This window comes from Miniopterus natalensis, chromosome 7, assembly GCF_054644295.1.
Source record: "Miniopterus natalensis isolate mMinNat1 chromosome 7, mMinNat1.hap1, whole genome shotgun sequence".
NCBI classification, from domain to species: domain Eukaryota; kingdom Metazoa; phylum Chordata; class Mammalia; order Chiroptera; family Miniopteridae; genus Miniopterus; species Miniopterus natalensis.
Window position 1 is genome coordinate 27,211,217 of NC_142087.1, and position 14,403 is coordinate 27,225,619.

A 14,403-nucleotide genomic window follows, 5' to 3' on the forward strand; every position below is an offset into this window, starting at 1 on the left:
TTTCCATTTATGATAGTGATGTAAATTTTCTATTAAAATATACTTATTTAAACCAAAATAAAGAGGTTTAAAGATAAAACATTAGACCAAGAAGTACATGTGTGTGAGAGCTTGCTCTTTGGTGAGCAGCTTTAGGAAAATAATATGCTGTCAACTGGGAAAAATAAACCACGCTACCAACAGTATGGGTTGTGCTCTTTCATTTTTAAAAACACACAAAGTACATTTCAATGTACAGCTGCCCTCACAGCAAGGCAAATCTGGAGAGAGAGACACCGAAACGTTGACAGAGTTTGGTTACCTGTAGGAGGCGGTATTAAGGATGATTTTTCAAATTGTTTATTTCTCTTCTTGCTTGTGAGTACTTTCTAATTTTTGACTGAACTTACAATACAATACTTTGGTGATAAATATGTAACTGGGAAGTATATATAACTTTCTCTCTATCTTCCCCATTGTCTCTCCTCCTTCAGCTATACGCTGCCTTCTCATCTATTCCCCTTAATAAGGAATGGATGACTTCTGCCTTCTTTGTTTTTGAAGGAACATGAAATTTTTTCCCCCTCCCACTTAACGTACCAGTAAGAAATTGAAGTAAGATACTCAGTTAAGAGAGTGAAAATTGCATTTCAGTTTATACACAAATGGCTCTCCGTGGAGTAAAGTGAATACCGTCTTTAGGCTGTAGCTCTTGCTGCTGTGACAGGCCACAAGGCAGAGTAGCAGTTGGGAGGGACCATCGAGATGTCCCTTTGGGCAGCCACCAGGAGAACTGGAAGACCTGCTTCTCTCCCCTTGTCTTTGTTCACTTGCGGGGTTCCATTAGCTGAAGCAAGACCCTTCAGGGTTTCCATTTCTGCAGCTAGATCAGGTGGTATTGCTAACGCTCAGATTCCATAAGAATCAGTTAGCTCAGGGTTTGGAGAAATTGTGAAGACTGCTGCTGCACGTAAGTGACCAACCCATCCCAGCTTGCCCAGGACTTCTCCAGTTGTAGCACTGACAGCCCCATGTCCTGGACACATCAGTCCTGGTCATCCTGGGACAGCTGGCCATCCGAACTGCACGTTTAGGCTAACACAGTGATATTGGCAACATGGAGTCAACAGGGAAAACTTTATAGTCACTTTTTCCAGCCAATCTCCAAGGGAAGGGTATTGGACAATTCATATCATAAATATAATAGATTTCTGATGAAATATAATTTTCAATAAAAATGTATTTGGTAGTACCAGGTGTCCTGAAAGAGCCATTCCCAAAGTAGGCCGTCACGTTGTTTCCGCCTCTTTCAGTGGTTCTCATACCTTATGCAGTGGTTGCTGAGCTCTGGTAGCTGAACAGGGAGAACTTGGCATCCTCACCTCACCTTCAGTAATCTGATTTGTGAATGCGATTTTAATCATTTCCACAGGGAGAAGGCAAACCTTGCCATCACCCTCTGTAATGACAAGGAGGAGATCATGGCCCACGCCACCTTCCTGGACTATCCCAACTGGAACGTGAGCAAGCAGGATGACTGGGTGTCGGTGTTCCGGGAGCTCGACAGTGAAATCCCATGCACAGTAAGCCAGCATGCACAGCCTGTTGGAGCGGTCAGTTTTGAAGAGAAGTCCTGTGCTTACATATGTGTCTTTTCAGTTTTGAACTGAGAAGTTCAAAACTCACAGCAGAAAGTATATAACATCAGGACAGTTAGAAATGACGTTGGCTGTTGGGGAGGAAAAGTGGGTCTGCGGGGATAGGGAAGGGTAGGTAGTGGCCGGATCAGACGGCTGCTGGCCAGGCCCAGGCCATACTCTGCTCATGAGGCCTGGGAGCAAGCAATTAGTGGGAGTGTCGGAACATCTGCCTTCTAGGTCTCCGTACTGCTCCGAGTGCCTGGATCCACAGTGTGTGGATACATTGGAAAGGCACCTTCCATCTACAGACTTGCCTCTGTTATAGTGACAGTAGCCTCAGATTCCTGTCACACTCTATCATCTTCAAAGTGCCTCTGCGGAATATGGCTTATTTGATGCCTTCTAGCTGCGAGCACCTGACAACCTGTTGGCTAATAGGGGCCAGGTCAGCAGTTCCCAGGGAGCTGGGCCTTGGTGACCGGTGCCACACCTGAGCTCTTCCTGCCCCCAGCCTGCCAGAGCCAGGCCAACGTCTGGCCCCAGTTTCTGTGGAGAGCCAGGGGCTGCAGCTGTGGGCGGCACACTTGCCTGTCAGTGGAATTCAATAGCGTGTCCCAGAGCCCTGGGGAATGTCAGCTGAGTGCATGAGTGAGTTCACCTCCCACATATGTATGTGCGTGTGCGCGCGCGCACACACACACACACACACACACACACACCTGCACACAGCTGGCACATTATCTAGCACATAGTCAGCCTTCCCCTGTCCTCTCTGCTCTCCTGTACCTCACGGTCTGACACTGTGCACACCCAGTGTCAGAAAAGTTATCTCAAGCTTGGAAATGGTGGAGAAAGATCCTTTCAGTTAATATTGGTACCTTTGATAGACTTTCCATCGGCTGGGCTACTGTACAGTTCTGTAAGAACGGCAATTAACTTGTAGATGTTTAGCCATTTGAGATGTAAATAATTTCTCTCTGGTGGAAGAGATCACCTCAAAGGTCCTGGCTACGGCCCAGTAGGACATCCTCTATTCTGCATCATACCCAGCCACGTTTTTAAGATTCTCTCATTAAGTTGCCTAAAGTAGCCAGCATCTCAAGTGCAGCAAATCATTTTATCTCATGGGTCCCCTCACTCATTGGTGGGTTGCATAAACCTCTGACATGTGTTCATGTTATATTTGCATTTGGATCATGATTTTTACCTCTTTGAAAATTACAAATTAACACCATTATTCATAAATTCTTTCCCCTTTGTTCTTTTTCTTGTTCTCAAGATTGTTTCTTTTGAAACTACTTCTTGCAATAGTATAGAGCTCGGCTGTCCAGCATAAGTAACTATAAAGCACTTGAAATGTGGCTAGTCTGAACTGAGATGTGGTATAAGTAAAATATGTACACCGGATCTCAAATGCTTTAAAAGAGTGTAAAATATCTCTAACAATTTTTATATTGACTACTTGTTAAAATGGTAACTTGAATATATTAGGCTGGTTAAAAAATATTAGAAATTAATTCCACCTGTTTATCTTTACTCTTTGTAAATATGTCTACTAGACAATTTAAAATTATGTATGTGGCTTACATTTGTGGCTCAAGCTATTTCCCTATTGGAGAGCATTGTTATAGATCCTCAAGGTTTCATATATTATTACCTATCCCAGGGATATTTGCAACTGAAGTAATTTTTATCTTAAAGCTAAACACTAAATCTTGAGTTATAATATTTTTGATGGAAGAGAGAATTGGGGAGATAAATCAGCCAAGTAATAAACCATGTACTCTTGAGGTTAGTCCGGCTCGGACTGTAAAAGCAGATATTAAGTGGGGCTCTTAGGGGATTTAGATGACTTAATACATGGAAAGTGCTCACATTGGTGTCGTCGCCGTTGCTGCTGCTGTCATCTGGACTTTGGGATTTGTGTTGTTTGCCTTTTGGAAGTTTTCAAGCTCATGAACCAAATTCATGATTCTTCTCAAGCCATTTTATGCCCGAGTGTTCCTAAGGCACGTGTCGTCCAACAGGAGGGGAGAGCAAGGCGCATGGATGTGCAGGTGGTATCCGAGGCCGACTGTAAAATCGCTCAGCGAACAGGAACCCGGGCAGTGCTTCTATTGCCCTGATGGAGGTGCAAGCCCTGCCCTCACCGACCAACCGCCTCACGTTGTCTCTAGGATTTGAGATTTGCCCGTAAACACGGGTACTGAGCTGAGCTGAGCAGACCGATGCGTGGATGTACAGAACAACTGGCCATTATTTAGGCCACTGGAGAAGTCTTCAGACATTGCTCTTTAAAAACTTAAAAGACTTAACCTGAAAGTCATGTTAGAATCTTACTATTTGAGTTTTCAGCTCCCAGGTTTTCTGACTCCCAGGAGTAATATTTGATTCTGACTCTGGGAATGTTGAACAAAACAAGCCCTTGGGTTCATAAGTGGCATCTGCCTTCCATCCTTCAAATTCATAAGAGACTCTTTCCCTCGTGTCACTTGAATAGAGCAGCAGCTGCTTACTCAAGAGCCCCGGGGAAAGGGTGATTGTCTTTCACTTGGCATCGACACCCCCGAGGACAAGACTACTGAGTTAATAATCGATTCCACTCCCCCGCAGGCGCCTCCCTGCCCGCAGCCCATTTGTGGGGGCAGGAAGAAGAGCCAGTTGCCCTGGACTCATTTACGGCCCCGTTACCTTGACTAACTCTGAGCCAGGAGGACGGAAGGCAGGGCGGTCCAGGAACACTGCCTGGGTGTCTCATCGCTTCAGACGTAAACTGTCACCCACAAGCCCAGCGCAGCTCTGTGTCTGCGACAGCCCCCCCCACTTACCTCTCGCCTCCCACCCGCCGCTCCAGCATAGCCTGAATGCTCACTCAGCCTTTACTATGTTCTCTTTTCTTCTGCAGCCTCTGAACACATTGTTCATGCACCTCTTTGTGGCCGTGGACGAATATTCTATTGGCTGCTGCAAAGAGATAATTCGGTAAGTGGCCGGGGCCTTGCAGACGGTGACTTGGGGGCTGGCAGCAGACACATTAATGCCAAAGTGGCATGAAAGAGACCATGTGGATACAGCCATCCCTCGAGGGGGATTCGTTCTAGAACCTCTGTGGATACCCAAGTCTGCTATGCTCAAGCCCCTTATATAAACGGGCGTCGTATTTGCATATAATCTACGCAGTCCTCCCGTATAGGTTAAATCATCTCTAGATCACTTATAATACCTGATACAATGGAAATGCTGTGTGAATCTTTGTTATACTGTATTGCTCGGGGAGTAATGACAAGAAAAGAAGTCGGTACGTGTTCAGTACAGACGCAGCCATCGTAGGCCTCACTACATAGCACAGGTCAGCAACAGTGTAACATTTAAAAAAAAATATTTTCCATCCGTGATTGATTGATTCTATGGATATAGAACCTGTAGATACGGAGGGCCTGGAGGGCCTGTAGTTTTAAAATATTTTTAAAGGACATGAAACTCCGAGTTGTTAAATTCACTTGTAATTTATGGCTGTATTAAAGCATTTATGGAACAGCAGCGATATTGCTGAGAGAAAACCTTTTTCTTTGAGTCACTGTTTCCTTCAGATACATCTTTAACTGCCATCGTTTGAAGCAGACAGCAGTTAGTCATTTAAAATCATGGATTTGGGGGCACGTAGGGAAAAAGTAGAGTCACAGGTTTGGATGTTTTTAAAAACAATTTTCTTCAGTCTAACCTTTAGAAATGTTTATGAACATGACAGACTGTAGAAGCATCCTGAATAGTATGACACCCTGAAATATGATCGGCGGGGCCACCGGGTGACGGCGATGCATCGCTGACAGCCTGCACAAACGTTTGGGGTGGGGGGTGGCCTCAGCTTTCAAGTCACACTTGAAATGTCACACCAGACCATCCAGATGCCAGGTCAAAGGTTAATATTCGCAGAAATCTGGTGTGCTGCCTGAACGTGGCACCCTTTATTCTCTCTGCCCCCGTGGAACAGATAGAAAAAGGGCTGTTTGGAATCCAAGAAAGAGCAGAGGAGAAAAAGAAATCACCCTGGAGATGCTCTTGCCTTGGCAGGCAGGGAGCAAAGGAGGGCAAGTGGATGACGAATATCTCGTCTGTTTAGTGAAGGCATCTGTCGGTCGGGAGCCGGCTAATGGGATGGCCAGGTTAGTGACACTCATCCGCCCTCTGTTCCCTTGCCAGGACCGTGTTTAAGGCAGTGCCAGACCTGCACTTCATCTTTCTCATAGTGCCATCCTTCATGAGCCTAGGTAAGGTCTGCTCAACTGCCCCTGTCCCTAGTCGGTAACATAGGAAGTTCGTGTTTAAAAGGGTGCTTAGGTGAATGGGAAATGAGCATGGTCTCCAGGTCCAAAATGTCTGGTGTGCCTATTTGATTATAGCAAAACACAGTTTAGAATGGAAACTACATTTTGTTTTGAAGGTCTAGTTATTCCCTGGTAAAACAAGGCTACATTTCTTTGTCTCTGTGATTTAGGCTCAACTCTTATAACTGTGTTTGACCAAGTGGGGAGCATCCCAAGTATGACGTATGTCGAGGACTTTGCTGTGCACATATGCCACAGGCACCACCACTACCCCCAGCTGCACATCCGCAAAGCCAGGTGAGGTGGGAGCAGAGCCTCTGTTGCCTAAGTTTCACCCTGGCAGTCACCTTGTGAAGAGTGTGTAAATGGTCAACTTTGCTGGAAGTGGTTACAGCTTGGATTAAATTGTTTTATAATATCCCCACGTATTACTTCATTTGAAGATGTTTACAGTTCTTCTTGACATAATTTTTGGAACTGAATATCTGATGAAATATTTGGCACTATATGGCCGGCAAGTTGTAGATTTACTATTAATGGGTTTCTGAAAACACAGGTTTTTATCCCACACAGAGTGAAATAACTTTAAAATAAAACAAACTTAAAAATGAATGTGCCTATTTAGCTTTCCTAGTAAAGCCCACTTATTTTCTGACATTCAGTGGATGACGATTCTGTTGACCCCAAAGAGGAGTTTCCAAGTCGAAGGTCTGAACCATCAATGGCCCACATGACATGCCCCCAAGCTCAGCAATCTTAAGGAGATAGATGGCTGGACTGGAGTTGGTTTCCCAAAGGTGGCTGTAACACTGTCTTCTGTCCTGCAAGCTCTCCTGCAATGTGGCCTTACCACTCCTCTCATCAAGAGGTGGGGCCTGTGTCCCTCTTTATCTGGGCCAGATTGTGACTATCTCAACCCACACAGCCTGGTGGAAGGGATGCTCTGTGATTCCTGAGGCTAGTTCTCTTGGCAGTTGTCTTAGGACTCTCGCTCTGGAGGAAATGAGGGGAAGAAGTCTGACAGCCCTGAGACCGCCATGCTGGGAAGGTCACATGTTGGCACTGGGGTCAGGCGCACCATCGGGACTCCTGCTGACAGCACTGACTGACAGCAGTGTGAGTAAGCCAGCGAGGACAACCAGGCAAGGAAAGGCCCCCTATATCTGCAGCCCAGCCAACATCTGACTGCAGAGCCATGAGAGACCCCAAGACAATACTGCCCAGCTGAGTCCCCGCCCCCAGATTTTTGATTCAAAAAGCTGTGAGCAAAATAGAATGGCAGTTTTGAATGAAGAGTGCATATGAAACCACTTCCCAAGAGTAGTTGCTTGGCTTTATCAGTGAAGAATAAATTGTATCTTCTTGGGTCAACTGTTGCCATATTTGATAAATGCTGAATTTCTTTAGAGAGTATTGAATTAAAATTTTAAAAACCCGAAAGCCTACTAATTACCAGACATGTAGTATTACAGCGTAATTGTTAAGAATTTGTAATAATGACGTGAGGTAGATATAGATTCTCATCTTGGTTCTGGTACTAACCAGGTGGGTTGAGTTAAAAAAGGAACTGGCCTCTGCAGGCCTCAGTTTCCTCTCTGTCAGTGGGTGTAAGCGCATTGTCAACTGCGTGGGGTCGCTGCGATGGAGGAGCTGATGAAAGTCAAGTACTTAGCACACTTCCCGTCACATACATGCTTAAGGAAATTAAATATTATTATTACCATTATAGTTATGGGGGGAGAGGGAACCACCCACAGTGAACTGCAACGCTGTGTGTCTTGGAGGAGGTAAGCAGAGAGGGAGAAGACAGCTACATACAACCCCCGTCCAAAAGTCTAAGTGTCAGGTAAATGCTTACATTTATAAACTGTGGCACATCCGTGCTATAGCTATTACTCAGCAGTGGAATGGAATGAAGTGCTGTTACACAGTTAACAGCATGGATCGGTCTCCGAGCGCTTCTGCGAGAAGGAAGACAAGCATGGAAACAAAGGCCATATCCTGTTGATTCCACTTCAATGATGTACAGAACAGGCGAGACTAATCCGTACAGGTGGAAACCAGGTCCATGGTTGCCCCAAGGGAGGGAAGAGTGGGACTGGGAGAGACTCGATGGATTTCTGGGGTGATGACAATGTTCTGTATATTGGCTGCGGTGTAAACAGTTGTCAAAACTCATCAAACTGCATTCTTGATATCTGTGCTTTTTAGTACATGTTGTTATAGCCTCTGAATCCGGTTGGGAAGGATGAGTCAGGGTTCAGTGAGAGTGACAGAATGGACAAAGGATGGAGACAGGAAAGCACCTGGTCTGCTACCGGGCAGGTAGGCAGGTGTGGCTGCTGTTCAAGGTATGGGGGGGGAGAGCGGATTCTGGATAGCAGAGGGAGAACCCTAATGAGAAGGCTTTATCTTGGAGCCATCAGGGAGCACTGAAGAGCAGAGGCATGATATGCGCCGTCTTTTAAAAGGTAACCGATTTTCATGTGGTCGGTGGCTTGTAGGGGAGGAGCACAGAACAGCCTGGCGAAGAAATGGTACCGGCTGGAAGCGAGGCCTTGACAAGTCAAAGAAACCCAGGTGGGGGAATGGACCAGTGAAAATGCGATTTGGATGGAGAAGTTCAAGAATGAAAATAAGTTAGTGACGACTCAGGGTTTTGGGGAGCTGACGGAGTCATTAGCCAAAAGTGGAAATAATAGCATTGGATGGACAGGAGAGAGTTGGAAATATAGGTCCTCTCACGAGTGAGGATACCATGAGAGTAAAGGCGATTGTCTAGTGAAGGGAGGGACTTTAAAGTGGAACAGGGCAGAATCTTGAGAGATGAAAGTGAGCTGCTAATGACAATAAGAGAGAAAACTGGTACCCAGCCAGTAGAGTCTGGTTAACACCCAGCTGCCGGGCTGTGCCCAGGTAGACTTCAGGGTCAGAGCCTGGTGGTGTCAGTGGCCTTGAATATACTTTGAAGTCATTCAGGGTTTAAAATCCTTTGTAACTTTTAAAGAGTGACATTTTCCAAGGAGCACAAGCTAAATCGTTATAAAATTAATTTTATTAAACTAATAAAATCCATTTTAAAGGTCTAAAATGGAGTACGTTTAGGTATGATTTGATTTTCTTAAAGAAGACCACTAGAGGTCATAAGAGTCCTTGGAAAGAAAATGGTGCTTTTGTTACTTGTCCGGAGAAAAACTGTGTCAACTGTAGGTTTTCCTTCCCCGAGTTAAAACAGTGTTCATGGTAAAAGTTTGGTTTAGCTAAAGTACACTGCATTCCTTAGCGCTGCCACTAAATTGGATCCTCTATGAATTATTTTGTTCATTCACTGATTTTTTTATTTTTCAATCCTCACCCTAGGATATGTTTATTGATTTTAGAGAGAGGAAGGGAGAGAGAAACATTGATGTGAGAGAGACACATTGATCAGTTGCCTCTCACATGCGCCCCAACCGGGGACCAAACCCTCAACCTAGGTTTGTGCTCTGACCTGAAATTGAACCCACAACCTTTCAGTGTAGGGATGACACTCTAACCAACTGAGCCACACTAGCCAGGGCCATTCCGTGTTTTCTTAAAATATACATACGCACACTCAGGCCTGAAAAAACACAATATTTATGGCATTTAAAGTGATATCAAGAAGCACTTTTTCAACGCTGCACTTTCAAGTCTAGCTAATGAAATGCAAATCCTCTCTGGATGCAGAAAATGCCATCAGACAGGAGAGGGGAGGCCCTGCCAATATTCTAAGTGCAGAGGTGGCCTGCTGCTGCTGCTAATGTTGTCGTAGTCCTTAAGTACGAACTTTCTGTCCGTGAATTTGCAGTGGTTTCTTTGCTGGCAAGAAAATGTGCGCCTCCCGCCCGTGAGGGAAGGTGGCCTGTAGGATGGTAATTATGCAGCAGAGTGGTCAGGATGTTGAGGCGTTGAAGCAATCTTAGGGCCTGCCTGTCACTGAGAGACCGTGCCAACCCCCCGGGAAGTTCTGTGGGGCCCAGGCATCCCAACGCTCCTGAAAGCCAGGCTCACCCATAGTGGAAATGACGAGTGAGCTTGTTCTTTCTTGTCTCTACCTCCCAGGAAGCCAGTGAGAGCCATCAGGTCCCTGGCCATTTTTGACCTTGCCTTCTCCTGGGCTTAAAGGACATCTATACCCCAAGTGAGGTGTCCCTGAGAGGCTGCTGATTCTCTTAAGCTTTGGATTTTACTCCATTTGCATCCGGCATGTTTCTCAGAGTCCGATGGGCATTTAGGTGCCTGAGCAGTCAGTCAGTCAGTCTTTATGTATGGGATGGACCTTTTGTTTCCTCCAAACAAGTTAAAATGAAATATTCCCTAGCTGATGACATCAACAAGTGCGTGGTCGCCTCCTCCAAGCCATGTGCTGAATGGAAGAAATAAGGAATGCTGCTTTTCGCTCAGAGAATGGTGTCGTTCCTGTTGTCCTTTGTGTTGGTGAACTACAGCCTCCCATAGTCATCACTACTGAGATGCTGCGCGTCAGAGGTGATGGGCGTGTGGCGCTCCTGTGCAGGACGAACTCACAGGAGGTCACGGATCTCCTCCTGAGTGGCAGGCAGTGCTCGTGGCCTCGCAGTGCTTGCGTTTATGCATTTGGATGGATGCATTGTTTTTGGTAGCCAGGGTGTTTTGTTTCTGTGGGGCTAGACTTTGTCCTGTGCCATTTGAGACTCTGCGAGGCTGATGTCATACTTTATCATTAGCACTGGGGGCTGATGCAAGATCATAAATTATCAATTACCCCAAGGAACACTTTGAGCAGAACAAGTTCCTCTTTCCCCATTTTGGGGAAGGGCTAAGGGAGAGACTCTTCAGAACTCCACAATGTAGATGTTTCCTCTTATTTTCCCAGGAGAATTAGTTTTGAGGTGTGATTATGGATAATTTTGCGAATGGGCTGCTGAGGGCTCGTGATCAGTCTTACAGCCCTGGGTCTCTCTGAACCTTGACTCCTGACTTTTATACCCATGGGGTAATATTTTTGTGTGCATCAAATAGATAAGCCCATGTAATGTGCACAATTTATTTTGGAGTTCCCTGGGTGGTAGCAGTCGTGAGCCACTGAAAATGATTAGGATATTGGATTATTTTCCCATTGTTGAAAATAATTCTCTCTTTACTAGATATTGATGCAGACTTTTATTTTATAAAGTTTGAAAGTGGGTTTTTTGGCTGTTGTTTTTTTTTAACTAGTATCATCCAAGGCTCGTTAGAGTAAAGCCACCCCTGTGGGCACCTTTGGGTAGGTTGCTAAGTAGGGAAGTGAGTGGCTTCTGGAAAGCAGTGGGGCTCCTTCAGCTGAGGCCCCGGGTGCTCAGGCAGGGTCAGCTGACCGGGCTTCCAGGTGCGGTGGCAGGTGACGGGTGTGCGAAGTCTTCCAGAGCAAATGCTGCTGAGGGCGCTCTGCCTGCCAGAGGTTGAACTTGAGAGTGTCCCTTGTAGCACCACATTGTACCCTTTTCTCTCTCCTTGTCCCTGGGCCCTTTCGTAGATGAGAAACCAAGGCACGGTCTCGAAGTGACCGGGCAGGTTTCTCAGGCAGTGGAGTCAGAGGCTCAGCAGAGGGGCTGCGGAGCTGCCAGCGCTGGCTGTGGGCTCCCTCCTCAGATACGCCCTCTCGGGCCACATGTCCCTCACCTGAGAAACAGGCTCAGCGACGGCACCCCTCAGGCTTCCGTGCTTGTGGAACTCTGGACGGGTCCTGGCGTGTGGTAAGCACGGCGCCCAGGTTGGCCATCATTGTTGCACCTGAGCTGCGGGCTACAGGCCTGTGCCGATGTGAGGTGTCAGCAAAGCCAGATGCTGGTTGAAGTGGCAGGGACAGATTTTAATCAGTGAAAGCTATTGCAGCAGGGAGAAGAGTTCAACATGAACTGAATTCAACTTCAGTTTGTACAGAGGTGATGAAGTTCTAAAGGGAGAGGGAAGGAAGGGGGGGGTTGATAAGGGCCCAGTTGAGTCAGGGAAGTGAAAACTTACATAAAGTGGGAGGGGGGTTGGCCCACGTGAAAACCAGCTGAGTTTGCTAACTGGCTCTTACTCAAGTGAGACTCCTACCCTCCCACAGAGACTGGGAGACAGGGCTCCTATCCACAGGTGTCAGCTGGAACAAACAGGACATTTCTGGGGGGAGCCTTAAGCTTTCTCAGGGAGACACTTTAGGGGGGGGTATGGTCATCCTAGGGATGGGGGCTATGGTCATCCTAGGGATGTGGCCTTAAGGTGTTAGAATATATGTTAGTGTTTGTTCCAGTCTTCATAGGCCAAGGTTGAGGCCTAGTTGAGAAGAAGGCTCAGAGTATCCTGGTCAGAGTTGGGTCCAAGAGAGAGTCTTTGTCACAGGGAAGCACAGAAATCCCTCTCTGTCCCCGAAGAGCATGTTCCTTGCTTGGGAACATGACCTGCGTTGGCATTAACACCAGAAGTGGCCAGTGAGTATCCAGTGATGACCCTGTCATTGGGTCTCTGGGAAAGGAGGCTGGAGGGTGTGAGGTGTAGGTGAGCCTTGAAAGATGCTGGAATTTGGAATAAGTGAGGGGGTCAAAGTGCTGGACAGGAAAGGAGGCGGAAGGAGGGAAGATGGTGCGGTCCCCTTCTAGGAGCAATGAGTAGACCAACTTGTGTTGCTGTGATAACGATGGAAAGATGGAGGCCTTAAAAATGAGGCTGAGGGCTCTGGCCCATCCCAGAAACAGTGGGGGCTGGTAAGAGCTTTTGAGTAAGGGAGTGAGGTGAAGAAAGCAGGGTTTTAAACAGAATAGTGATAGTGCATGGAATGGATGAGTTTACACCTACAGTGGCCAAGGGGCAACTGATCAAGCTTTTATAGTGATAACCACTTCCATGCATTGATTCTGATTGACCCATCCTACCTAAGTAGTAATAATGTTAATAATAATAACATTATTATCTTAACATTTACTGTCTTTATGACAGGTGAGAAAATGGTGGCCATAGAGAGGTTAAGTGACTTGCCCAAGGCTGCAGCTGTTAAATCCAGACGCAGGCATCCTGGCTTCCCAGCCCAGGCTGTGGCCACTGCACTGTATGGTTTATTTTCCAATCTTTTCAAAAGTGCACCATGAGCCTTTGACACAGATATTGTGGAGCCTCAGCACATCCAGCTATAGGTGACATACACACAAAAATAGCTAGGCAAGTGGTCAAGGACTATTTAAAAGCAATTAGTGCAGAGCTGACACAGTGTGTGAAATGGTCATGTCTGTCTTAAAAGCACAGTTGGTGTTTGTTTCTGGTTCCATGTTTTTGACTCACCACTAGAGAATCCTCCTGATGCCCTGGCACGTGGAAGGGGACTGTAGAGTGACATCATACCCAGGTTGATAATATGACAAGCAGATATTCTGGTTGCCTGGATAAGGACCCCCTGCTGTCCCTCCTTCCAGGGAGAGATTACAAGAGTTTGTAATTTTCCTTCTTGTGTCATGGTCTGTTGGCTAGCTCTCTCCTTAGCTCTCAGGTTTTATAGGGCAGAGACCTAGTTTTTCAAGTATATAGTTCTTCCATTAAGATTCTTATTATTGGTGAAAAACCAACATTATTCCAACAGATGAGCCTGTGTCACCAGAGGTAAAGTTTTCATCCTCAGAGAAGGGTGGAGATTTTCATCCAGAGTGTACAGGGTGGTCCAGTTAAAGCGTCTAGATTTGGGGAGAGGAGCTGTGGCAGGATGGGGGGATCTTTTCCAGCAAGGGTTGGAGGAATTGTGGCAGGGCTGGCTGGATGATCCATGGCGTTGATCTTTTACCCTGGAGCCAAAGGCTCTCCTTTCAACTGCTTGTGCTTCTTGCTACCAATTTTCAAAAGGAATGCCCATTTAAAGGAAGATTTTTTTCAAGTGCACTGTTGGCTGAGTATAACGTGTGATGGTTGGCTCCGGGTCAGCTGACCTGAGTTCATGGCATAGCTCTGCTGCCAACTGTTTCTATCATCTCAGGCAGAGCGTTCCACCCTCCCCATGCGCCTGCTCTCCTCTCTCTGCAGAGTATGGTGCCTCCCTCCTTCGGCTGCTGTGATGATCCGGACAATGCCCTGAACTTTATATACATGCTAACCACTCAATAGCTGGAGCTACTATTAATATCAAGGGGAACATAATAGAAGATAAAGTGGGGTAATGAAGATGGCATAGTAATGAAATAACGGGAGGGGGGAGGTTAGTAGCCAAATGGGATATATACAAAAAAAAAAACAACACACACAAATGTGTACATTTTTAATAAGCAAAGTATCTGGATAAAAGTATAAGAACACCCTAGAGAGTAAAATAAAACACCAAATATAACCAAGAATGTACTACAAAGAAAAGAATGTTAAATATGGCAGCAAAATGGGTCCAAGGGCCAGCATCACTGTGCTGCCATAAATCTGGTTCTTGGGTCCTCTCTCTGCCACACACACACACACACGCACAC

General features: G+C 46.2%; 1 protein-coding gene across 1 annotated transcript in view; it reads left to right on the plus strand.

The window, feature by feature from the left end:
* Positions 1-14,403, plus strand: part of CFAP61 (cilia and flagella associated protein 61) — a 161,711-nt gene that overhangs the window by 1,012 nt on the left and 146,296 nt on the right. Inside the window, exons 2-5 of the mRNA XM_016212031.2 lie at positions 1,412-1,562; positions 4,525-4,601; positions 5,820-5,887; positions 6,115-6,241. Coding sequence (XP_016067517.2) covers positions 1,412-1,562; positions 4,525-4,601; positions 5,820-5,887; positions 6,115-6,241 — 423 coding nt within the window. The remainder of the gene's footprint in view (positions 1-1,411; positions 1,563-4,524; positions 4,602-5,819; positions 5,888-6,114; positions 6,242-14,403) is intronic.